The sequence below is a fragment of the Prionailurus viverrinus genome, chromosome E2 (assembly GCF_022837055.1).
Source record: "Prionailurus viverrinus isolate Anna chromosome E2, UM_Priviv_1.0, whole genome shotgun sequence".
Taxonomy (NCBI): domain Eukaryota; kingdom Metazoa; phylum Chordata; class Mammalia; order Carnivora; family Felidae; genus Prionailurus; species Prionailurus viverrinus.
Window position 1 is genome coordinate 465,577 of NC_062575.1, and position 27,257 is coordinate 492,833.

The following is a 27,257-nucleotide window of genomic DNA, read 5'->3' on the forward strand; positions in this document are numbered from 1 at the left end:
GACCCTGGGAGGCCAGTAGAGGCCTAGTGAATACTGTATCCACCTAGTGGATAGAGAAACACTGGGTGTGAAGTAATAGGGAGTTGGGGAGACTAGGAAACTATAGGCCCATGCCATTGGGGATAAGGAGTAACCACAGTTCTCCATTAACTGTGGCTCTGCAGGTGAGGCAAGTATAACTTAATCTGAGACCCACAGGGGCCATTTGGGAAGCCATCATTAGTACAGAAACACTGGCTGTGGAGAAGAAGACTAGTAAACTAGGGGGAACTTGGCTGTTCTAAAGGTACATCAGAAAATTCCAGGTGACTGGCCAAGTGAGATAAGAGTGCAGAACTACTACTACCTCCTCTTCTTCTTCTTCTTCTTCTTCTTCTTCTTCTTCTTCTTCTTCCTCTTCCTCTTCCTCCTCCTCTTCCTCCTCCTCTCCCTCCTCTTCCTCTTCTTCCTCCTCTTCTTCCTCTTCCTCTTCTTCCTCTTCCTCCTCCTCCTTTTCCTCTTCCTTCTCCTCTTCCTCCTCTTCCTCTTCTTCCTTTTCTTCCTTCTTCTTCCTCCTCTTCCTCTTATTCCTTCTTCTTCCTCCTCTTCCTTCTTCCTCTTCTTCCTCCTCTTCCTCTTCTTCCTCCTCTTCCTCCTCTTCTTCTTCTTCTTCCTCTTCCTTCTTCCTCTTCTTCTTCTTTCTTCTTCTTCTTCTTCTTCTTCTTCTTCTTCTTCTTCTCATCCCCTCCCCCTCCTCATCCTCTTCTTCTTCTTTTAATGTTTATTCATTTTTGAGAGAGAGAGCACAAGCCAGGGAGAGGCAGAGAGGGAGCCGCAGAATCTGAAACAAGCTCCAAGCTGTGAGCTGTCAGCACAGAGCCCAACAAGGGGCTCAAACCCACAAACCGTGAGATCATGACCTGAGCCAAAGTTGGGTGCTTAACCAACCAAGCCACCCAGGTGCCCCAAGGGTGCAGAACTTCTTAAGATCCGCAGACCTGTGTAGCACCCATAATGCAAATCCAAATAAGTGTTTTATGAATTCCTATATTCTTCCTGAGCTGTTCACCTCGTGGCTGTCACCACACAAGAACTCTGACATTGAGAGGATAGAGCTCATGGTCTGGAGAGTGGTTTATGTGAATAACCAGAGTTTCTAGAAGATTGCATAGTCATGGCCTTCATTACCCCATTTCGGGTAGCCACCAAGGAAGTCTGTCCTTTTTAAGGGATGGGGAGACAACATGGTTGAATTAATATGGGTTTCTTAGATGTCTTGGCTTTCCAAGAAGAGCCAGATATGCAGATTTTTATGTGGCTTTTGGTTTTATGTTAGAAGCCATTTGAAAAAACATTTTGGTAGAAAAGCAGTTTGACAAAACATGTATGTGGGCTATATACATTCCCCTGTGTCCTTCCATGAGACCTGGGGGGAGAAAGACCTGGAGTTTTCTGACATGAGAGGCTTCAGCATGCAGTATCCATCCATACTGCTTGGTGGATGAGAAGGCATTGTTGCTGCCGCCTCTTCGCGGTGACTTTTCCTAAAAGCCTAAAGGAAACAAGGAATGAGAGCCACATCAGAGGCAGAACCCAAAACAGGCTTGCAGTCATCAAAATTTGCAGTAGGGCTGCTCAAGTACTCTCCAGCAGAGATGTTTGGGGGAATCCCACTCTGCTCAGACCTTCCTTCCTGTATGTAAGAATTATCTTTAATCAACATGGAGAACTCATGTGAGATCAGAGTTAAAGGCCAACTGAGCCACAAGAGGATCAAGCCTTCCAAGCAAATGGGGTAGGATAGACACTGGTCATCTCAATCCTTTGTACACTGTGTGTATGGCCATGGTTTGATTTCATAAATGGCCCCCAATTCATGGGTGAAGAATTCTTCTGTGGGTGAAGAATCTTCCTTAGAACAGCCTGGTCTCCTACTGGGGCTCAGTACACAGCAGCCAGTCTGTTGGAGAAGGAAGATTTTTGCCAGCGATGCCAGAACACTCCAGGCAAAGGCCTCATGGCCCTAACCTTATAGCTGTTCTGGATACCAGCCTATATGGGGCCTAGCAGTTACAGTGCTTTCAGTCCATTGTCAATCCACCGACACTGCACATTCTGCCCTCACTAGTGATAGCTCTTCTCTGAGCTCTGTCCAGTAGTAGTTCCCTGAATTTGGACCTTTGCCTGTGACCTCCCCCATGAGGGACACCCTCTACAGTCTTCTCAACCTCTCCCAACTTTTCCTCTCCTCTAAGTCTGCTGTACTTTTCCTCCTCCAATTTGGTGTTAGCGTCTCTCTTCTTTGATGCCTGAACCTTTGGCCTGATGCCAGCCCTCTGCTACCCTTGTGTTTTCTTACATGGTTGTACCCACAGGTGCAAATGTTTCAAGCCTCAAGGGTATATTTGTCTTTCTGAAATCATTGATCTTGAAGACTAGTGCTAAACAAGGTGTTCTTATCATTTTAAAGGTCACATGACTTAGCTTGCACTGCAATAACAAAATACCATAGACTGAGTGGTTTAAACAACAGATATTTATTTTCTTATAGTTCTGGAGGCTGGAAGTCAGAGATCAGAGTGCCAGCATGTTTGGGTTCCGGTGATGACCCTCTCTGTGGCTTGCTTTCTTGCTGTGTCCTCACATGGTGGAGAGAGAGGAGAGTGTGACCTTTCTTCCTCTTCTCACAAAGGCACCAATCCCATTATGGAGCACCACCCTCATGAACTCATCTAAAACTAATTATGTCCCAGGGGCACCTGGGTGGTTCAGTGGCTTAAGGGCCCAACTTCAGCTCAGGTCATGGGCTTAGGTCATGATCTCATGGTTTGTGGGTTCAAGCCCCACATTGGGCTCTATGCTGACAGCTCAGAGCCTGAAGCCTGCTTTGGATTCTGTGTCTCCTTCTCTCTCTCTGCCCCTCCCCCACTCGAGCTCTGTCTCTCTGTTTCTCTCTCTCTCTCAAAAATAAATAAACATTATGGGGGTGCCTGGGTGGCTCAGTCGGTTGGGCATCCAACTTTAGCTCAGGTCATGATCTCACGGTTTGTGGGTTCAAGCCCTGCATCGGGCTCTGTGCTGACAGCATGGAGCCTGGAGCCTGCTTTGGATTCTGTGTCTCCTTCTTTCTCTGCCCCTCCTCACTCACACTTCATCTCTCTCTCTCCTTCACATATATATAAACATTAAAAAAATTTTTTTTAATTAAAATAAATAAAAAACATTTAAAAATAAATAAATAAACCTAATTATGTCCCAGAGCCCTCTTGTCTAGATACCATCACTGGGATTAGGGCTTAAACATATGAAGTTTGGGGACATGCAGACATTCAGTCCATAACATCTATGGAAGGAAAGTGATTCTTTATGACCAGTATATGAAGTGCTAAGTCTTCAGGGTCACAGGACACAGTGTCAGTTTTATAGAATAAAACCAGTTGGTGACAGTGGTGAATATTAACACAAGGTGTGCCTAGGTAGCTGAGTCGGTTGAGCATCTGACTTCGGTTCAGGTCATGATATCAGGGTTCATGAGTTTGAGGTCCGCACCGGGATCTCTGCTGTCAGTGCAGAGCTCGCTTTGGATCCTTCTCTCCCTCCTCTCTCTGCCCCTCCCCTGCTCTCACTCTCGCGCTCTCTCTCAAAAACAAAACAAACCAAGAATATTAATGTTTATTATTTATTTTTCAGAGACAGAGTGTGAGCAGAGAAGGGGCAGAGAGAAAGGGAGACACAGAATCCGAAGCAGGCTCCAGGCCCAATGTGGGGCTCGAACTCACAGGCTGTGAGATCATGACCTGAGCTGAAGTCAGACACTTAACCGACTGAGCCACCTAGGGATGCCTGCTCCTTCATTTTATGAAGGGAAGGATAATAGCACAAATTACTTTTGTCTGGCATCCTCCACATTTAATAATTTGAAAGCACTTTTATCTACCAAATTGCAGATAAAAGAAAAAGTTAAAATTGACAAAATGAAGATGCCACCTTCTTAATTTTATTATAAAAGTAAAATGTTTCAATGATTTATCAATTTACAAGAAAAAGACTCAATTTTTAGCACAAAATATAGAAAACAGCCTTCACAGATATTTGGCTGCCAGGATTCTAAATATAAATGATTTTGCTGAAGGGCGCCTGGGTGGCTCAGTTGGTTAAGCGTCCGGCTTCTGCTCAGGTCATGATCTCACGGTCCATGAGTTTGAGCCCTGCATCAGGTTCTGTGCGGACAGCACAGGCCTGGAGCCTGTTTTGGATTCTGTGTCTCCCTCTTTCTCTGCCCCTCCCCTGCTAATGCTCTGTCTTTCTCTGTCTCAAAAATAAATAAAAACATTTTTTTTTCAACGTTTATTTATTTTTTTGGGACAGAGAGAGACAGAGCATGAACGGGGGAGGGAGAGAGAGAGAGGGAGACACAGAATCGGAAACAGGCTCCAGGCTCTGAGCCATCAGCCCAGAGCCTGACGCGGGGCTCGAACTCGCGGACCGCGAGATCGTGACCTGGCTGAAGTCGGACGCTTAACCGACTGCGCCACCCAGGCGCCCCAATAAAAACATTTAAAAAATTTTTAAAAAACAAATGATCTTGCTGAAAGCAGACAATTTCTAGTAAGTGTTATGAGAAGAATTAAAGAACATAGTGATATATTGGGGTACCCATGGTGTCTTAACCTTTTATGTATCACTTTTCTCACTATAGCAGCTTGAATCCAGCAACTTTCTTCCCCAACTTGAAGGGGAGAAACCTCTCCACTATTTGGACCTTTGTTAGAACATTAACTACATCTTTGTAAAAGGAGATTTCAAAATGGAGCAAACAAGACTGGCTAAAAGGTCTCTTTTTAAAATAGAGTCAGGTGGTGGGGGGTTGGGGGGGGGGGTTACTCACAGAGCTGGATGTCCTGGTGGACCTGATGTGAAATTCCTGTGGAACAACAACACTTTTAAATGGTTTGCTAGGATTATTTACGTATTGAAAGTTTCTAGTTATGCTTTTCTAAAATTAATTAATTATTTTTAATTTATTTAAATCCAAGTTAGTTAACAGTGTAATAATGGTTTAAGGAGTAGAATTTAGTGATTCCTCAGTTACACATAACACCCAGTGCTCATCCCGACAAGTGCCCTCTTTAATGCCCATCGCCCATCTAGCCCATCCCAACCCACCTCTCTATAATTATGCTTTAAAAAAAATACTAAAAATAAAGGTTCAAGCTGCCAAAATACATCACATAATTAATTGATTAAATTAAATTAAACAGGGTCAGGCATAAGGGAGGAGAAACTTATGCACATCCTCACTGGGGAAACCATGAACTTAAAAAAAAATTTTTTTTTTAGTCAGCTGCAAGCTCTCAGCCTGGACTTAATTTACTCCTCACCATGACACCTGAATCATCCACATTCTTCACTTCAAAAAAAGCCAATGTAATTTAATAAGTTTCAATCCCTCATTTGCATATTAACTCTACCAATCTCAGTTAACCTAATTTAAATCCCTGTTTTGCCTAGAGGAACTGAACATTTACTACACTCCTACCTAGCTTTTTGCCTGTATAACTCTACCCCTTCTTTGTCTTCTTTAGGATCCAATTCAAGTTTATACCTGAGTCTGTGTCTCCCAAATTGGAATTCTCATTGCCCAAGTATATGCTTATTTTCTTAAATTTTCAGTGAATTTTTGTTGGTTGACATCTTGTACACAACTTTTTTTTTTTTTTACATTTTTAATTTATTTTTGATAGAGAGAGACAGAGCACAAGTGGGGAGGGGCAGAGAGAGAGGGAGACACAGATCCAAAGCAGGCTCTACACTCCGAGCTGACAGCACAGAGCCTGATGCAGAGCTGGAACTCACAAACCGCGAGAGCATGACCTGAGCCGAAATTGCATGTTTAACCGACTGAGCCACCCAGGCGCCTTGAATTTTTTTTTTTTTTTAATGTTTACTTTTGAGAGAGCGCGATTAGGAGAAGGGCAGAGAGAAGAGGAGACAGAGAATCTCAAGCAGGCTCTGTGATGACAGCAGCGAGCCCCATGTGGGGTGAACCATGAGATCATGACCTGAGCTGAAGTCGGACTGACGCTCAACAGACTGAGCCATTAGGCACCGCCCTCCGCCATCGGCCTTTTTAAAGTTTAATTATTTATTTTGAGAGAGAGAGTGCACGCAAGTGGGGGAAAGGCGAGAGAGAGAGAGAGAGAGAGAGAGAGAATCCCAAGTAGGCTCCACACCATCAGCACCATCTGCACCCAGCCCCATGTGGGGCTGGAACTCACAAACCAAACTGTGACATCACAAACTGAGATGAAATCAGGAGTCAGACACTTAACCGACTGAGTCACCCAGGTGCCCCCAGAACTTTTTTAGACTCTTTTGTATAACCTCATTTATTTTTTTCTTGATTGTTCATACTTAAAACAGAAGCCGACGTTTGCCCAGAAGGCTATCACAGATCATTCATTTTTAGAAAATAAGTCTTGGGGCGCCTGGGTGGCTCAGTCGGTTAAGCGTCTGACTTTGGCTCAGGTCATGATCTCATGGTCCGTGAGTTCGAGCCCTGCATCAGGCTCTGTGCTGACTGCTCAGAGCCTGGAGCCTGTTTCAGATTCTGTGTCTCCCTCTCTCTCTGCAACCCTCCCCCACTCGTGCTCTGTCTCTGTCTCAAAAACAAACATTAAAAAAAAAAAGTCTTTCCCAGAAATTCAGTTCACATTGATGAATTAATTGCCCTCATCCACACCTGCCAGTAGACAAATAACAAGAGAAAAAATAGTAATACTGATAGTATGTATGCTTTGAGGCATGACTTCAGTATGATTTGGAAAATGCTCTACTTATGGACCTCTATAGGAACCCATATAAATAAGAGACCATTACAGAACTTTTGATGCTCTGCTACAACTAAGGAGGTAGCTGTAATAAAAAGTGGACTTTTGCAAAACTGTTTCATGATATTACCTATAATGCAGAGTACCAGCAAAAATGGATTTATTCAGTAATAGCAGAGAATTACGATTGATTAGAGCAAGCTGTGACAAAACTTTATCCAATTCTGGAGATCAAAGGAAAGGAGGCTTTTTCATATAAGAAAGGAGAAGTTAGGAGGGGCTGTTGTAAACCCAAATTCCATTGGGGTAAACTGGGAGCTCAAGGGTGTAGTGTCTTCTCATTGGCTGGATTGTTTTATTGTGTTTTTTTCTCATTGACTGGATTGTGACTGTCTCTCATGTCTCTCTTAGGCTGGGCTTTTGCCAATGTCAGGAAGGAAATCCTCCTTTCTTCTGCTGGAATGATGAACTACTGGTTTCTTCCTGTTGGGTCTGCCATTGATGACAGTGGTAGGGCATGAGGGTCCTCTTCCTACCTCCCAAGTCCATTTTATAAGGTTTCCTTTATAAATGTTCATATTTACCCCTTTTGATCAAGATCTTTCCTTAAAAGCATCACAGATCAAGGATCAGATTTTAGTGGTTTTGTCACTCAGTGCCAGAAAAAGGACCTTTCCTGGTTGTCATGTCCTAAGTTGGAGGGAAAGTGGAAACCAGTTGGAAACCACTTAAGGCCACATTTGAGTTAACATGGAAGGTTAGGAGGGAGAACTCCCAGACACTTCCCATCTATAATATAAATTTACCGGGGCGCCTGGGTGGCGCAGTCGGTTGAACGTCCGACTTCAGCCAGGTCACGATCTCGCGGTCCGTGAGTTCAAGCCCCACGTCGGGCTCTGGGCTGATGGCTCAGAGCCTGGAGCCTGTTTCCGATTCTGTGTCTCCCTCTCTCTCTGCCCCTCCCCCATTCATGCTCTGTCTCTCTCTGTCCCAAAAATAAATAAACGTTGAAAAAAAATTTTTAATATAAATTTACCAAGATCATAAATATTGGAGATCATCTCTTTATTGGGTACATCATTCTTATAAAAGTTTGACCAGCAATGATATACAAAACTTAAAATTATTAAGTTTACAAAACAGAGGAAGTAACGTGATAATTCCAAATTGTATGATAGTTTTAAACCAGGACCTTAGGTCTGAAAGTAGCCAATTGAAATATTTATTGGTACTCTTTCTGACTCAGGGGAGTAAAGCTCTCACTATGGAGGCATACCTGGAGTGTGTATCCTCCTGGAAGTCTCCAATTAAGAGAGGCCATGAAAACAGAAGAGTGAATACTGCAGGAGCACATTGAAAGAACTAACCAAGTGAATTTGGGAAGATACAGTGCAAGTATAAACATGAAGCAATAGTTGATCAACTTTTTGCAAAACAGCAAAGTTTCAAAGATGTTTTAAAACAGTATCATTATCTCAAAAGAACTGTGTGGAACCAAATATGTTATTGATAATACAGCCTATAAACTTTAAATTCAGAAACCATGAATTTCAGTAAGAATCTCTGAATATCGGTTAATAGTTCATATTAAAGAAATATTTTGTGAAGGGATGTCTGGGTGGCTCAGTCAGTTAAGGATCTGACTTCAGACTTCAGGTCATGATCTTACAGCTCATGAGTCCAAGCCCCACATCAGGCTCTATGCTGCCAGCTCAGGGCCTGCTTGGGATTGTTTCCCTCTCTCTCTGCCCCTTGCTCCCTCAAAATAAAAAACTAAACTTAAAAAAAAAAAAAAAAAAAAATATATATATATATATATATATACATATATATATATATATGTGTGTGTGTGTGTGGGTGGGTGGGTGTGTATACACATATATATGTGTGTGTATATATTTTTAATATATATATTAAATATAAATTTTTGTGAATTCTGAAGCTTCTAACCCTTCAGAAAAAGCAAGAGAAAACTTAATTTGTCACAGGATCACAATGAGGCTGTTTCCAAAAGGCCATAGTCAAAAAAAGAGGTTTCCCCTTTCGTGAGGGCTTAGAAAATGCAAACAGGGGTCTTATCTTCCCATAAAAGGGAGAGAAGAAGCAACAGTGAGAAAAAATGCATGCAAGATCCAAACATCTTGGGAAAGTTGTCTCATCAGATGTTGTCTGCTTCACTTTGGGAAATCTTTACTTTCAGATTAATAGGTGGTGTGCAGGTCCAGTCGGGTTTGGTTATTTCTTTAGCTCCATCATGTAAATCCAAGAGTCTATTGCCTGGAGTTTGGTGGCACAAGACTTGGTGTGAAGTTCCTGATAAAGGCCTTTCCAGTGAGGTAGTAGAGTCTTCTGGAGCAGTCTTTTCCTGGTTGTAAGGTGTGATGCTTAAGGTCATTGTCTTCCAGGAGCGCACTGTGAAAAGATGGCTCTACCGAAGCATGGTTACTTTTAAATTTTTTTTTTTTTTTCAACGTTCATTTATTTTTGGGACAGAGAGAGACAGAGCATGAACGGGGGAGGGGCAGAGAGAGAGGGAGACACAGAATCGGAAGCAGGCTCCAGGCTCTGAGCCGTCAGCCCAGAGCCTGATGCGGGGCTCGAACTCACCGACCGTGAGATCGTGACCTGGCTGAAGTCGGACGCCCAACCGACTGCGCCACCCAGGCGCCCCGAAGCATGGTTACTTTTAATAGAACCAACTAGGCTTTTACAATATTGAAGTATATGTTCTTTGTTCTTTTATCAACTGTGGATCAAAGGAGGCATGGCCAAATGCATTGGCCATCCTGTGACTATCTCAAAGGGTGAGTCTGTGTTCCCAAAGGGGTGGATCTGAGGTTTAGAAGGACTAACAACTATGCTTTAAGCCAAAATATTTGGAAGACCTCTGTAAATTTTGCCAATGGACTCTTTTTTAAAGCATATTTATTCATTTTGAGAGAGAGCATTGTCTGCACTGAGCTCAACATGGGGCTCAACCCACAAATCATGAGATCATGACCTGAGCTGAAATCAAGTCAGAGGTTTAACCGACTGAGCCACTCAGACTCCCTACCAATTGAGTCTTAACCATGCTGTTAGTGCATTCAGTTAACCCTGAGGATTGAAGATGGTATGCTAATGAAAGTTTTGTAAAACCAGCTAAACAGTGCAGAGTTGTCAAAGCACTTGTCCAGTGAAATGGGTTCCCCTCGCACTATAGAGTTGGAGAGGGATTTTCCCAGGTAGGGATAATCTCTTCTGAAACAATTTTAGCCATGGTAGAATGACTGACCTGTCTACAAGGGAAAGCTTTGATCCAGTGAGAAAACATACAAACCATGATTAAAATATATTTATATCCACAAGATGGGGAAGCTGTATGAAATCCATTTTTTTAACAGGTTTCCCTGGATTATACTTTGGACAGATGGGATGAGTGAGGTAGGTACTTTGTGAGACCTTATTAATATTTCCCAACCAAAACTGGTTCATGAATGTTGTCATTTTCTCAGTAAACCAATGGTTTGATGCATGTACAGTTGTAAGTAGGGAGAATTTTAGAATTTCTGGTAGAGCTGGATTGCTATTTGCTCCAAACCAAAGTTCTCTATTACTATTGAACCAACAATTATTAGATTTTCAATACTGTTTTTCCTTTGGGTGTTTCTGATCATTCCTCACCACCCAAATTATCACTTGGGATAACATCTCTTTGGACCAAGACAGAGGTTTGGCTACTGGCCTCCTTGCAAGCAGCATTTTTGGTGGAAATATTAGTGAGGCGCTTTCTTTTGGCCTCCAGGGAGTTGAGTGTGGAATGCCTGGAAAGCTTAATAATATCCAGAGCAGCTGGCAAAGGTACTGCATCTAATAAAATTTGGACATAGGAGTCATTTTTAATTTTATCCCCATTGGAAGTAGGGATATATTGTTGTTTCCATAATATTCAAAAGTCATGAGTTACCCCAAAGGAATATTGACCATGGGTATAAATGTTTGCAGTTTTACCCTTGACTAAGGGTACACAAAATACACACAATTAACATAAAAATACACAAAAATAAACTCAAAATGGATGACCTAAATATGAGACAGGAAACCATGAAAACCCTAGAGGAGAAAACAGGCAACAACCTCTTTGACCTCAGCTGCAGCAATTTCCTGCTCAACACATCCCCAAAGGCAAGGGAAATGAAAGCAAAAATGAAGTTATTGGGACCTCAAGATAAAAAGCTTCTGCACTGCAAAGGAAACATTCAACAAAATTAAAAGGCAACCGACGGGATGGGAAAAGATATTTGCAGATGACATATCAGATAAAGGCTTAGTATCCAAAATCTATAAAGAACTTACCAAACTCAACATCTGAAAACAAATAATCCAGTGAAGAAATGGGCAGAAGACATGAATAGACATTTTTCCAAAGAAGACATCCAGATGGCCGACAGACACTTAAAAAGATGCTCAACATCACTCAGCATCAGGGAAATACAAATCAAAACCACACTGAGATACCACCTCATGCCGGTCAGAGCGGCTAAAATTAACAACTCAGGAAACAACAGATGTTGGGGAGGATGTGGAGAAATGGGAACCCTCTTGCACTGTTGGTGGGAATGAAAACTGGTGCAGCCACTCTGGAAAACAGTGGGGAGGTTCCTCAAAAAACTAAAAATAGAACTACGCAGGGCGCCTGGGTGGCTCAGTCAGTTAACCATCCGACTTCGGCCCAGGTCATGATCTCCCGGTTCATGAGTTCGAGCCCCACGTCGGGTTCTGTGCTGACAGCTCAGAGCCTGGAGCCTGCTTCAGATTCTGTGTGTCCCTCCCTCTCTGCCCTTCCCCCACTTGTGCTCTCTCTCTCTCTCTCTCTCTCTCAAAAATAAATAAAAACATTAATTAAAAAATTAAAAAAAATAGAACTACCCTATGACCCAGCAATAGCACAACTAGGAATTTATCCAAAGAATACAGGAGTGCTGATTCATAGGGGCACACGTACCCCTATGTTTATAGCAACACTTTCAACAATAGCCAAATTATGGAAAGAGCCTAAATGTCCATCAACTGATGAATGGATAAAGAAGATGTGGTTCACATACAACAGAATGCGACTTGGCAATGAGAAAGAATGAAATCCTGCCATTTGCAACAACGTGGATGGAACTGGAGTGTATTATGCTAAGTGAAATGTTACGCAGAGAAAGATAGATATCATATGTTTCCACTCATATGTGGAACTTGAGAAACTTAACAGAAGACCATAGGGAAAGGGAAGGGGAAAAAATAGTTTCAAACAGAGAAGGAGGCAAACCATAAGAGACTCTTAAATACAGAGAACAAATTGAGGGTTGATGGGGAAGGCGGGGGGAAGGGAAAATGGGTGATGGGCATTGAGGAGAGCACTTGTTGGGATGAGCACTGAGTGTTGTAAGCAATGAATCATGGAATCTACCCCCAAAACTAAGAGCACACTGTATACACTGTATGTTTGCCAACTTGACAAAAAATTATATTAAAAAAAAAAAGACCTAAGTTATCATATAATCTAGAGGAGTATAAGGTGGTATGTGCCAGGGATGAGTAAGTTGAAGGCTGGACAAATCCATGACAAATGTCCATAAAAAAGATAAATCTCTGAAGGAAGTCCTCAGGCCATCCCTCGTCAGAGATGGGCCCCTGGACAGGAAGGGTCAGGTCCTGTGGGAAATGGGCAACCAGGGGGCTGGATCTGCAGTTACCTTTGGGAATTTTACTTTGCTGCATGGAGAAGAGATGGGGATGAACCTCTGAATGTGGTGGCATCCATGAAGGGTGACATTACACTACAGCAAATCCAGCTGCTCTTCTAGGTCTCAGACTCCAGGTCCGCCCAGTGCAAACTATGGGGAAATGGAAATATTAAAATTAATCATTAGTACTGACAGAGTGATAGATACATAGATTAGTGGAACAAAACAAAGAACCAAATGAACCCACACATAAAGGCCCAACTGATTTTTGACAAAGATGCAAAAGAACTTAAATGGAGGAAGAATATGCCTTTTAACAAATAAATGGTAATGGAGCAAATGGACGCCCACAGGTAAAATATAAGTAAATAAACAAAAATTAAACCTTACCTAAATTTCACACCTTGTAAAAAAAACTCACTCAAAAGGAATCATAGATTTAAATATAAAACAAAACTATAACATTTTAAGGAGAAAATTGGGGGGACTTAGGATCAAGTGAAACGTTCTTAGACTTGACCTTAAAAGCACAATTCATAAAAGGAAAAAATGACAAATTGGACCTCATTAAGTCATTTTTCTTAAAATGAGAAAATTCCAGGGGTGCCTGGGTGGCTCAGTCAGTTAAGCATCTGACTCTTGATTTCAGCTTAGGTCATGATCTCACGGTTCGTGGGTTCGAATCTTGCATCGGGCTGCACTGGCAGCGTGAAGCCTGCTCAGGATTCTTGCTTTCCCCCCTCTTTGTCCCTCCCCCACCCCCAAATAAATAAAAAAACACTTTTTAAAAATGAGAAAGCTACAGAGGTGAGCAGATTAGTGGCTGCTGGGGGTTAAACATGAGGGGGTTGTTATAAAGGAGTAGAATGAGGGAAGTTGTCGTGGTATTTCAGCAATTCCATATCTTGATTGAGGTGATGTTACATGAAGTTACACGTGATAGAATTGTATAGAACCACACACACGTATCTGTGTGCATATACAAACTGGTGGAATTTGAATAAGCTCTGTGGACTGCAAAAAAGTAGAATCATTAAATATTAGATTAAAAACAAAGTCACAGGGGAGCCTGGGTGGCTCAGACGGTTAAGCACCGGACTTTGGCTCAGGTCATGATCTCACAGTTCGTGGGTTCAAGCCTCGCGTTGGACTCTGTGCTGACAGCTCAGAGCCTGGAGCCTGCTTCAGATTCTGTGTCTCCCTCTCTTTCTTCCCCTCCCCCCCCCTCTGTCTCTCAAAAACAAATAAACATTAAAAAAATAAAATAAACAAATAAATAAAAACAAAATCACAGCCACACAAAAGAAGCTGCCATGATGACTAAAAGCCATGATAACTTCCTTTCACTAGAAGGTAAAGGCCAATTGCAGAGTCACTTGAGTTCCCAGTAGACAGACATGACGACAAACCCAGAGGTCCTGAAATGCAGAGAACCAAGAGGGGGCTCAGTTGATACCCTAAAGGATGTCCTTTCATAGCCCCTGTCATAGTTGCCAGTTGTATGGTTTCTTGAGGGATATCTGTCTCCCCATGTCTCAGTCCACCAGAGACCAGGTAGCTTACAAACAACAGAAACTTATTTCTTGCATTACTAGGGGCTGGGAAGTCCAAGATCAGGGTGGCAGGAGATTCAGTGTCTGGTGAGACTCCAGGAAGGAAGGAAGGTGTTCTCAGGGGATCTCTTTTCTGAGGGCACTAATATAATTCATGAGGGCTCCACTCTCAGGACCTAAGCACCTCCCAAAGGCCCCACCACCAAATATACCACACTGGGCATTAGTTTTTAATCCATGAATTTGGGGTGGGGGACTTCAGTCTATATCCCCCTACTAAAATGTCAGCTCCATGCCCTTATGTGTTTCTTCCCTGATGGGCAAGTTCAGTCTCAGCATACAGTAGCAATTCACATAGCATGAGATAAATATGTAAGCAGACTCAGGTAACTTACTTGAGTGCAGAAAGAAGGATTTACTACCTTTTGCTATGGTGTCCTTCTCTCTCCCTCCCCAGAGTCAGCTGTGATGATGGGGCTGTGGTCTGAGCCCAGCACAGTCCTGCAGGGCAGCCAAATACTAGCTCAACAAAAATTCCATTTCCTGGGGTCCTACTGTGTGTCAGGCCCTGCGGCAGACACACTTTATCTCAATATGATGTGCAATACAGAGATTTAATGTGCAAACAGATCAGAGAACAGGGCCATAGCAGAGAATGGTTGGAGTTCGAAGGAAATGAAATAGGGAGGTGACAGAAAGCTACAACCACTACTTCTGAGGAGGTGACTCCAGGGGAAGAGGATTCTGGACAGAGGCAACTTCAGGGCAGAGGCCTCAGGCAGGACTGAGATGGTGCATTTGAGAGCGAGGAGAAGACTCTAACCCATGCTGGAGGAGGAGGGCATGGAAACCAGGCCATGCAGGCCCTGTAAGCTGGGATGAGGAGTTTGGTTTGTTCTAAACCAAATGGGAACCACAGATGGACATGCTGCTCTGAGGGAGGCCTGGGCTGCATGTGGTGATACTGGTGGAGGGGGCCAGTTTCTTTGTGCAGGTGCCATGCTGCTGGGAGCTTCTGGAGCAGGGAAGGGCAACTCAGAGAAGGCAAGTGAACACTTGATAGACCTTTAGGTTGGTGGAATCTGAGCCTCATGTCTGACATGGCTTTGATCTGTCCATGGGTACTGTACCCCAGGAGGCTCTGCCCTGTGATGTCCTTGGCAGGAGTAGTGGGGGGAACCACTGCAGGGAAGGACTACATGTTAGGCAGAACTCTTTTCCTTCCAGGGCACTTAAACCCAAATATAAGTGGTTTTGCCAAAATAAAATTATTGATTCATTCATCAAGCTCACAGGACAGCTTTAGGCACAACTGGATGCAGGGCTCAATGAGATCAAAAGGGCTTGTCTCTTATTTCCACTCAGCTGCCTCTTTTGGCTTAGTTTTCAGGCATGCATCTCTTTAAAGAGGAAAAGTTGCTGCTGGCAGCCCCAACTCCCAAATCCTGGTGCATGAACTCCAGGGTCCACAAGAGGGTTCCCCTTTCCTCACAATTCCTTGCAAGTCCTTTGAATGCCTCTCATTAATGCACCTCAGGTCACATGACCACCCTTGACCCCCATCATCATAGCTTTGGTTGAATATGCTCTGATGACCAGGCCTGATGCATATACTCAGTAAAAACTTGAATGAGTGAACGAACAAGTAATTACTGGACATACTTACTTGTTCACTGTTAAAAGCCAACTTTTCTTTAGGCTCTTCTCCATTTCTCCCAGTAAGTTAGCTATATTGGTCTGCTTAGGGCTTGAGGTGCTAAATGATTAAGTTCCAGAGCTTGGCTTAAAAAATGAAAATCACCAATATTAAGGAGACTTGTTATGAACTGAATGTGTCTTCCAAAATTATGTGCTGAAGTCCTAAACTACTATCTGATGGTGCGGAGATAGGGCCTTTGGGAGGTAATTAGATTTAGATGAGGGTGGGTCCTCCGTTACAGAATCAGCATCCTTATAAGAAGCATAGAGACACCAGAACTTTCTTTTTCTCTACTATGTAAGGACACAGCAAAAAGATGGCCATCTACAAGCCAGAAGAGCTCTAATCAAAGAACCAAATTGGCCCACACCTGGGTCCGGGACTTCCCAGTCCCTAGCACTGGGAGAAATAAATTTCTCTTGCTTAAGCCACCCAGTCTCTGGTATTTTCTTATAGCAACTGAACAGACTGAGACACTCACCAAGAGATGAAGGAGGTTCCCCTTATGGGCATCTGCAGAGCAAGATGGTGTCTGTTCTCATGAACCAGTTCACAGAGTCTTTTTTTTTTTTTTTTTTTTTAATTTTTTTTTTCAAACGTTTATTTATTTTTGGGACAGAGAGAGACAGAGCATGAACGGGGAAGGGGCAGAGAGAGAGGGAGACACAGAATCGGAAACAGGCTCCAGGCTCTGAGCCATCAGCCCAGAGCCTGACGCGGGGCTCGAACTCACGGACCATGAGATCGTGACCTAGCTGAAGTCGGACGCCCAACCGACTGCGCCACCAGGCGCCCCTTCACAGAGTCTTTTAAGACAAGGATCAAACTGAGAATATTCAGAATTTCAACCTTGCTCTCCTGCTTAATTACTGTGGAGACACACACATTTACTCCTATCACCAAACTGTCTTGTTGACTGTGAGAAAATAAACAGACACCTGCCCTGCTGACCAGGGACCAAACATGTCACATAGCACAGTGAGAAAAGAAGTACTATGCCTCTGTAGATGAACTTAAAAATCAAGAAACACACTAGTCCCAATCTCAGTGAAGACTTCTATGTTGCTAAGTCTTTAACAAACCCAAATGTATCCCTCAATTTCAAACGTGCAGCAGATGTAATCGTGAGGACAAACTTAGGGGTAGCACTGGGTTTGTGTCCGGCCAGACATCAAAGCACAGAGAGGGCAGAGAAAGAGGAAGAAGGTCACTCCAAATGAGGAAGTGAGGGGTCTCATGAAGAAATACCATCTTGGTTTAACTGTGGAAGGGGTATTCTTGAAAGAGGTAGAGAGGCTGGGGAGGCATTCCTGATAGGCTGAGGGCACCTATAAAAATGCCCAGGGGCACAGAACTGCTGGGTGGACTCCAGAGGAGAGCTACCCCTGGCTGCGGGAGAGGGCAGTCTCAGGGCAGCCAAGACAGAAGCTGCAAGGATGGGCTGCTGGCACTGGCTTTCCAGGTGAGATTTGAGCTAACTGATACCCAAACTGATACCCTGGGCAAGTCAAAGGGTCAGAGCCACCAGGAACCATTTGTCTCAGATGTTCCAGCATCACCTGGAAAACATTACCCTTCACCCCCTCCCCAGCAGGTTGGCTGCTATACAAGCAACCCCAATGGGAGACCAGAAAGCTGGTTCAGAGGACCCTTCACCCATGTGCTCAGGGCCATCTGATCTAACCAAGGCCACCCATACAAGGTACAAAGGATTGAACTCTAATGACTGATGTCTACCCTACCCCAAGAACTGAGCCCTACTTGGCTCAGCTGGACTTTAACTCTGCTACAACACAGACCAACCCCCACCCCCACCCCCACCATGCTGCAGGCAAACAATTACTATACGCAGGGAGTAGGGCCTGAGTAGGCCTGGAGGTGGGCATATACTTCACAGTGTTGGGAAGAAACTGAGCAGACTGGCCAAAAAGTCCCCTGACTATAAGCCTGCCTGGGCTTCTACCCTGTTTCTAACCCCAGTCCTCCTGCCATCAGGGGTGGGGGAGAAGCATCACTCCAGTTATAGGAGGCAGCAGTCATTTCCAACCCCAACACATGGTAATGGCTGAGCACTGTGGCTCAAAGCCCCTTAAGCCTAGGGTCACCATTCTCTCTCCAACGTGCTTCAAACTAACATTCTCTTCTTGACAGGAAGCATAACTTTTGGAACAGGGACACAGCTACAACCAACATACAAGTTTTACTGAACTGACATTTTATTGACCTTTGGGAAATTAGTTTCCAAAACTTTTTAAATCAAAAGACCCCACAAACCAGAGGATACGGGTCCATATGTTGGTTCGACCACTTCTTTCCTCTGTGCCCTGGCACACTGGCAGCAAAGACAATGAAGGCCACAGTATGCAGAGACACTAGGAACATTGGCCACATCCCAGAACAACAGGATCTTCCTTCTCTCAGGACCAGGGTGATGGCCATGAGGTGAACATCCTGCTATCCCCAGTAAGGCAACAAAAATCAAGGACCCCTCACCACAGAAGCCAGTCCTTCTATTCATGAGCCCAGTTTTGTTCTCAATCTCTTCACACACAGTGATCAGAACCCCCAATATTAAAGATGGCTTAAACAATAAAGCTTTTATTACCATACATTCCAGGGAAGTGTGAGACAGTCAGTTCCAGGGTTGGATAAATCCATGACAGGTACCACGCGTAGTGTAAACGATGTCCATGGAAAGGATTAACCTTCTCTGGAAGCCCCCAGTAGACACAGCTCAGCTACTCTTGACCAGAGCTTGGTCACAGGCATACCTGAACCAGTTGGAGGGAGCAAATGAGGCCCATCACGGACTCCACCACTCATGATTCTCTCCTTTAAAGAGTGGCGACCATGGAGGTCTTGCTGTTCCAGAGCACATTGCGGTGCCTGATGCACACCTTGGGCACCTGCCAGGTGGTGGAGCTGAGATGGTTTGTATCATGGAAACTGGCAGCAACTTAACACTGCCAACAGCCTAGGCAGGTCCAAGTGCAACCTAGCTCCTGAAAACTTCCCACACACCTGCCACCCCAGCGCATGTGTTGGGGTGTGTCAGGTTTAGCTTTCAAATGGCTACTCTCCTCTCCTTTCTGGAGTGAGGTTTTTCATGTTGAACAAGGTGCCAGCCCTAGCTACAGGCTTTCCAACATCCCCTGTCTTCTTATGGCCTTTCTCCAGTGTGGACTTTCTTGTGCTGAAGAAGGGTAGAACTATGTTTGAAGGCTTTCCCACATTCTGTACACTCATAGGACCTCTCTTCAGTGTGGAACTGCTGGTGCCGATTGCGGTAGGACCTGGTGGTGAAGGTCTTCCCACACAGGCTGCACTCATAGGGCCGTTCTCCAGTGTGAACTTTCCAGTGCTGATACAGGCCAGAGCGGGTCACATAAGTTTTCCCACATTGCTTGCACTCATAAGGCCTTTCTCCAGTGTGAACTCTCTGATGGAGAATGAAGCTATGGTTGTATTTAAAGAACTTCCCACATTCCCTGCACTCATAGGGCCTTTCTCCAATGTGAACTTTCCGGTGCCGAATGAGAGTAGACAGAACGCTGAAGGCTTTCCCACATTCGCTGCACTCATAAGGCCTTTCTCCAGTGTGAATTCTCTGGTGCAGAACGAGTGCATCTTTGCGGTTGAAGGTTTTGCCACATTCATCACACTTGAAAGGTTTTATGCCCGTGTGAACCTTCTGGTGCTTCCTCAGTTTAGAGGGATAACTAAAGGCCTTTCCGCACTCAGTACACACATGGGATGTTTCTCCAGTGTGAATTTTTTGGTAATTAACATGGGTGGATTTCTCCTTGGGGGCATTTCCACCTTTTGGACATCTAAAGGGTCTCTCTTTGGGGTGGGTTACCAGGTGGTCAAGGAGCGCAAAGGCCTTTGGGAAGGCTTTCCCACAGTCACTGCACTTGAAGGCCTTCTGGGTGGCGTGGACTGCCTGCTGCTGTTGGCTACTGGAGCTGGGTTGGAAGGCTTCTCCATGCTCGGTGCTCCTGTGTGGCTTCCCCTTGCTGTGGGTGGCCTGGTGCCGGAGAAGACCTAAGGTGGTAGGCATGTCCTTCCCAGACTCCCCAAGCAGAGAGGGCTTCTCTGACAGGTAGACTCTGTAACTCTTCATCTGCTCTGTAGGGGTTTCCCCATCCTTCAGGCTACACGGACAACCTGAAACATAAAAGCCAGTTACCGAGAGCTGGATTAGAGAGAGGAGGTACCTACATCACAAACACATATCAGACATACCAGAAAGCAGTCCACAGAATTGCCAGGAGGTTGCTAGAAGTCTGGGTGAGAAATGGCTGGCCCAGTAGAACAGGGCTCTGCCAGATCACAGAGTAGGAAAGACGTCAGCAGGGATGAGAACACAAAGATGGGAGCAGTGCCAGGAGAAGAGGTGAGGCCACCAGGTCACTCCTTGCAATGTGTTTCAAGTAGGGCCTCCACTGCTGGTGACAGTGGGCACTGTGAAGAGGATGTGTCTGCACAGATGAAAAGGCAGCTGTAACAGAGTAGCTGGTCTTGAAGTATTATTTAAGGATGTGTGCACATCTCAAGTCACTAGTAGCTCTACACTGGCGTGGAGAACAGGGAGGGGGGTCATCTAGGTCCTGAGAGTCATGGTAGGGACAGAAATCACATATTGTGTCCACAAGGGAGAGGAAAGGTGGAAATAGTGTGTGGTCACTGGCCTCAGTACCAAAAAGCCAAAGCACACAGATGAGCAGCATGCTGTGAGTCCATCACTGAAACCAAGACATGTCCCAGCCCTACTCACCAAGACCAGGACCCCTCGTGGCCTCAACTCTGCTGACCAGAGTCAGGTCCACCATGCTGGGAACCCAGAACTCTTCTTTACTCTCCAGCTGGGCAACCACATGGCACCTTGAAGATGCAAATCCTGGGAGGGAGAACGGCAGTAAGAGGCCAACCCAAGCCAAGGCTTACCCACTCCATCCCCCACCAAAGGAAGCTCATGTCACCATGGCAACCATGAAGGAAACAGAGTATTAGAAAAACAACATCCTCGGGGCACCTGGGTGGCTCAGTTGGTTAAGCGTCTGACTTCAGCTCAGGTCATGATCTCACGGTTCCTGAGTTCTAGCCCCACGTCAGGCTCTGTGCTGACAGCTCAGAGCCCGGAGCCTGCTTTGGATTCTGTGTCTCCCTCTCTCTCTGCCCCTTCCCTTCTCATGCTCTGTCTCTCTCTCCCACTCTCAAAAATAAATAAGCATCAAAATCATTTTAAAAAAAAAAGAAAAGAAAAAAACATCTTCTGCACAATTAAACATGTGTTAAGCAGGTAGACCCCATGTTGTGTTTTACCATAATCTTTTAATAGAGCCTCCCATGAAGTAAAACTGACATAACTTAAGTAAAAAAATAGACAAATGATAATAGTTGGAGAACTTTCAATAATGGACAGAATCACTAGGAAGAAAACAAATAAGTATACAGCACTTGAACAACACTAAAAATCAACTAGACCTAACAGACATCTATAGAGCATGCCACAATACAGCAGCAGAATGCATATTCTCACATGCTCACATGCACATGGAACATTCTCCAGAACAGACCACTTGATGGGAAATAGACTTTCGAGGACTGAAATCACACAAAGTATGATCTCTGACCACAAAGGAATTAAAATAGAAATCAACAACAGAAAGAAATTTGGGAAACTCACAAATTTATGGAATTTAAATACAACACTCCTAAATGACCAAAAGACAACTACAGAGCACTCTGAAATGAATGAAAATGAGAATACAACATGCCCAAAGTAATGGGACATAGCAGTGCTTAGAAAATAGGAAATTAGAGCTATAAACACCTCTGTGCTGTTTCACTTCTAACAATCTGACACCAAAAGTGGGTAGGTACAGGGCAGGTGTTCCACACCACTTCTCCAAATCTCAGACATCAAGCTGGTGTCCAAGGATTCCATTCAATTCTCATATTAACTACACAGAGTCAGCATCAGATCCCACAGATTAAGGGCTCAGTCCCACAGGACTGCTGCTATTTCAGACACCAGTTGAAAGTCCCAGACCTCCCACACTTCTGACCAAGTGGCTATAAATCAGGGATTCCCACAATTATTGATCCCTTCTCAGGTTCAATAGTTTGCTATAATGGCTCACAGAACTCAGGAAAAGAGTTTACTTACTATACCAGTTTATTATAAAATATACAACTCAGAAACAGCCCAATGGATGAGATGCAAAGGGCAAAGTATGCCAGGGTAGAGATGGGGGTGGGGGTTGACGAAGTAGAGGATTAGAGGCATTCACGCCCTCTGGTGGTGCCACTTTTCCCAATAACCCAGAAGCTCTCTGAAGCCTATTGTTTAGGAGTTTCTATGGAAATTTCATTATGATGTATAATTAATTAAAGCATGGGCCACTGGTGATTGGTTCAGTCTCCAGCCCTCTAATCTCCCTGGAGGGTAGGGTTAGGGGACTGGGAGGATAGGGGGTGGGGGCAGCTCAATTTTTAACCTTCCAATCGTGCCCTAGTCTTTCTGGTGGCCACCCCCTATCCTGAAGCTATCTAGGGGCTCCCAGCCACCAGCCATCCCATTAGCCCACAAAAGATACTCATCATTTCAGAGATTCCAACAGTTTTAGGAGCAGTGCTAGGAAGTGGGAACAAAGACAAAATATATATTTCTTTTTATGTCACAGCACCCGTGTTTAAAATTTTTTTTTTTTTCAACGTTTATTTATTTTTGGGACAGAGAGAGACAGAGCATGAACAGGGGAGGGGCAGAGAGAGAGGGAGACACAGAATCGGAAACAGGCTCCAGGCTCTGAGCCATCAGCCCAGAGCCTGACGCGGGGCTCGAACTCACGGACCGCGAGATCGTGACCTGGCTGAAGTCGGACGCTTAACCGACTGCACCACCCAGGCGCCCCACAGCACCCGTGTTTAAAAAGAGCTCAGGGGCACCTGGGTGGCTCAGTCAGTTAAGCATATGACTCTCGATTTCAGCTCAAGTCATGATGTCATGGTTCATGAGTCTAACCCCTTGTCGGGATCCTGGCTCACAGTGTGGAGCCTGCTTGGGATTCTCTGTCTCCCTCTCTCCCTCTGCCTCTCTCTCTCTCAAAAAGAAATAAATAAACATTTTTTTTTTAAATTTTTTAACGTTTATTTATTTATTTTTTTTGAGACAGAGAGAGACACAGCACGAATGGGGGAGGGTCAGAGAGAGAGGGAGACACAGAATCCGAAACAGGCTCCAGGTTCTGAGCTGTCAGCACGGAGCCCGATGCGGGGCTCGAACTCATGGACCGCGAGATCATGACCTGAGCCGAAGTCGGACACATAACCGACTGAGCCACCCAGGCGCCCCTAAATAAACATTTTTAAAATAATTAAAAAAAATTAAAAGATCTCAAACCAAAAGCCTAACTTTAGTCCTCAAGGAACAGGAAAAAGAAAAGCAACTAAACTCAAAGCTAACATAAGAAAGGAAATGGTAAAGAACAGAGATAAATGAAATAGAGATTAGAAAGAGAGAATCAGTGAAACCAAAATTAGGATCTTTGAAAAGATTAGCAAAATTGAAAAACTGCTACCTAGACTGACAAGAAAAAAATAAAAGAATCAAATTATTAAAAAGAAAAATGAAAAGGGGGACATCACTAACAAAATTACAAAATAGAAAGTTAAAAAAAAATTTTTTTTAACGTTTACTTATTTTTGAAAGAGAGACAGAGTGTGAATGGGGAAGGGCAGAGAGAGAAGACACAGAACCTGAAGCAGGCTCCAGGCTCTGAGCTCTCAGCATACAGCCTGACACGGGACTCGAATTCACGAACCATGAGATCATGACCTGAGCCGAAGTCAGACACTTAACTGACTGAGCCACCCAGGCATCCCTAGAAAGGGTTTTTTTTTTTTTTTTTTTTTTTACATTTATTTATTTTTGATAGAGACGAAGTACAAGTGGGGGAGGAGCAGAGAGAAAAGGAGACACAGAATCCGAAGCAGGCTTCAAGCTCCGAGCTGTCAGTACAGAGCCCCACGCGGGGCTCAAAACCACAAACCGTGAGATCATGACCTGAGCCAAAGTCAGACACTTAACCAACTGAGCCAACCAGGTGCCCCACCCCTAGAAAGGGTTTTAAGGAAATACTATGAACAACTGTACTGTATGCCCACAAATTAGATAACTTAGATAAAACAGACAAATTCCTAAAAAAGACACAAACTACCAAAACTGACTCAAGAAGAAACAGAAAGTCTGATTATATTTAAACAACAACAAAACTTCCCCCATGGGGGTAAGAAAAAAAGTCAGCCCAGAGGGCTTCACTGATGAATATTAACACTGAAATAAAAATTTCCACCAATACTTGACACACTCTTCGAGAAAACAGTAGAAAAGGGAACATTTCCCAACTCATCCATTGAGGCCAAAATTACCCTCATACTCAATTAAAAAAAAAAAAAAAGACATTGTGAGAAAACTACACACTGGTAACTCTTCAACAAAACTCTTCAACAAAACTCTTCAACAAAAGAGATGCAAAACTCTTCAACAAAATACTAGCAAAGCCAATCCAGAAATACATAAAAGGATTATAAACTACGACAGAGTGAAAAACGTCCTAGTAACACAAGGTTGAACTATGAAAATCAATTACTGCAATACTCTGTGTTAACAGAATAGACAATAAAAATCACACAATCATCTCTTTTTAATGTTTATTTATTTTTTTATTTTGAGAGAGAGGAAAAAAAACACATGCAAGCAGGGGAGGGGCAGAGACAGACAGACAGACAGATAGACGGAAAGAGAGAGGGAGACAGAGAATCCCAAGCAGGCTCCACACACAGCACAGAGCCCAACTCGGGTCTTGATTTCATGAACTGTGAGACCATGACCTGAACCAAAACCAAGACTCCGACACTTAACCGACTGAGCCTCCCAGGCCCCTGCACATGATCATTTCCATACACATGGGAAAGTACTAGACAAAATCTAATGACCTTTCATGATAAATGCACTCGACAAATTGAGAAAAGAAGGGAAATTCCTCACCTGAAAAGGTGAGCTGCAAAAAACCCACAGTGATTATTAGTGAAAGACTAAATGCTTTTCCCATAAAATTGAGAATGAGACAAGGATATCTACTCTCACTAATTCTATTCAATAAAGTACTTGAGGTTCTAGCCAGGTCAGTTAAGCAAAGGAAGAAGTAAAGATATCTCTATTTGCAGATGACATCACACCACATATATGGAAAATATCAAGGAGTTCACTAAAAAAAAAAAAAAAAAAAAAAAAAAAAAACTATTAGAACTAATAAATGGGTTTAGTAAGGCCACAAGACACAAAATCACTATACAAAAATCTATATTTCTATACGCTAGCACTGAACAATCTAAGATGAAGTTAAGAAAACAATTCCACTTAAAATATCATCAGAAGGAATAAAATACCTAGGAATAACTTTAGCCTTATATGCTGAAAACTACAAAACACTGTTGAAAAAAGTTAAAGACGACTAAATAAATGGAAAGACATTTCATGTTCTGAATTGAAAGATATTAAGTGGCAATACTCCCCTAACTGAGCTACTGATTCGAATTCATGGCTCAAGCTTGGACCAGGGAGGACCCTATAAATTTTCTTTTGAAGAAAGAAGGCAAAACCCAGAGCACAGAGAGGCCATGACTTCAGCAGACTCACAGAGACAGTCAGGGCTGAGTGGGATTTGTTGGGCAAACTGTAAACTTCTGAACCCCAAGTCCTACTACAGGAGGCAGTGGGGCAACAGCTATTGAGGCTGCTAACAAGGCTGCTCAGAGAGAGGCAGGGGAAGAACACACAGCCCATTGCCAGTACTCACAGCACCAACCACAGGGAACCTGGGAAGGAAGCAGCCTCTGTGGTGGGGTTTTAGGATGAACACAGCTTCCTATGGGTAAAAGGCAGAGGCGGTCTGTTAGGAAAGAGTGTGAGAGACTTACCCAGCGAGCCAATAAGTGCAAAGTTCTCTAGCATCACATCACGGTAAAGGCTCCTCTGAGTCAGATTAAGGAGCCCCCACTCCTCCCGGGAGAAATACACAGCCACATCCTCAAAGGTCACCAGCCCCTGTAATGATGGATTGAACTGAGCCTTAGGGGTCAATAGTGGGCAGACAAGCCAACCAAAACACAGACAGAGGAACACATCTAGGCCCTTGGTCAGTGTCCCAAGGTCCTGCCTCATCTCTCACTGACATCAACTTTCCCTTTGAGCCCCAAACCCCTACTCCCACTCGACACATACCCTCTACCTCCCTCCTCCTAAGACTCTTACCTCAGAGGATTGCCAGGGCCCCCAATTCCATTGGTGCCTCTCTCCTCATGTTACTATTGGACTCTGCATCCTGCCCACAGCAACAACAGGCTGGTGACCAGATAGATGCCATCTATGTTCCCAGCCAAACACACAGGTCTCACCCTATCTCCTGCTTGACAATTCCCTCTAAGTCCCAGAGATCGGCTCCCAGAGACAAGCAAACCTAGGCTCACCCTTCTGTCTTAGGTCCCAGACCCTTCAGTTTGCCCCGGTGTCTGACATGCACAGAACTCTTTGTACCACAACTTGTTAGAGCTCCACACCCCAACACAATCTCACCCGTTCAGCCCATTGGCAACTCGCTGGACTTCCCTTACATGCCCATTCTGCACACAGTGTCTCCGGTAACACCACTGAGAGCAACCACAATACCATCCTCACTCAGTCCAGCCCCACTCCTCCATGGCTCAGTGTTAAGGGCATCCCCGCCTCCGCACTCTGCGCTGAAGACCTCCGTACCCAGGCCTGTCCCTCGCTTCAACTCTCAGCCGACCAGACCACACATGGATCTCCAAGACCCCTCTTCCACCTCTGCCTTTGACCAGGCTGCCCCTTCACCTGCACAGCCTTCTCCGCTTCTCCTGAGCTCATTCAGAACCCGACCCACTGGGTGGGGATCAGGGCTGTCAGAGCCTCTGGCACCTTCCACTTACCAGCGCCTCCTCGGCCATCGGAAGCTGTGGACGGAGCTTGGCTGCGATAGGCGCCGAATTCCGGTCTACTCAGCTCAAATCCGTACCTACCACCCCGCCTTGGGCGCAGGAACCTCCGGCCGACCGCGGAACCTTCGAAGCTAGGTCTCCTCCGTGTAAAATGTGCTCAAAGCCCAGGGAACCGCCCGCGGGAGGCCCTGACCCTCCGGCACCCGTTCCGCAGTGGGCGACACCGAGTCTTAGAAAAATGGGGTTATTTCCGAGGGTCACGGCGCGCGCACAGGCGCCACGAGGGTCCCCGACCCTCTTCTCGGCAACGCGGCTCTCCTAGTGCTGGTCTCCACCCACAGCTGCAAGAAGAGCACAGCTAGAGCAACGCCGGAAGTCCGGCCGCCTCCAGACGCCTTCATTAACTTAGCTCCAGCGTCACTTTAGGGCCTCATTTCCCAGCTCCCCTCGCGGTGCC

The 27,257-nt window shown here is 44.6% G+C and overlaps 1 protein-coding gene across 4 annotated transcripts; it reads right to left on the bottom strand.

The window, feature by feature from the left end:
- Window positions 1-846: 846 nt before the first annotated feature.
- On the bottom strand, window positions 847-27,215 carry ZNF584 (zinc finger protein 584). 4 transcript variants are annotated; one of them, XM_047834378.1, is made up of 7 exons: window positions 26,792-27,215; window positions 25,763-25,889; window positions 20,553-20,675; window positions 18,381-19,942; window positions 12,533-12,673; window positions 4,868-4,903; window positions 847-1,531 (listed from the first exon to the last, which is right to left on the bottom strand). In XM_047834378.1, exons 1-4 carry the CDS (start codon window positions 26,807-26,809, stop codon window positions 18,936-18,938), a joined length of 1,275 nt encoding a protein of 424 aa, XP_047690334.1. In that variant the 5' UTR covers window positions 26,810-27,215; the 3' UTR covers window positions 847-1,531; window positions 4,868-4,903; window positions 12,533-12,673; window positions 18,381-18,935. The 4 variants fall into 4 exon arrangements, with proteins under 4 accessions (XP_047690334.1, XP_047690336.1, XP_047690335.1 ...); XM_047834380.1 differs by lacking the exon at window positions 847-1,531 and adding an exon at window positions 2,494-2,611; XM_047834379.1 differs by lacking the exon at window positions 847-1,531 and adding an exon at window positions 2,494-2,618.
- Between the last annotated feature and the right edge of the window lie 42 nt (window positions 27,216-27,257).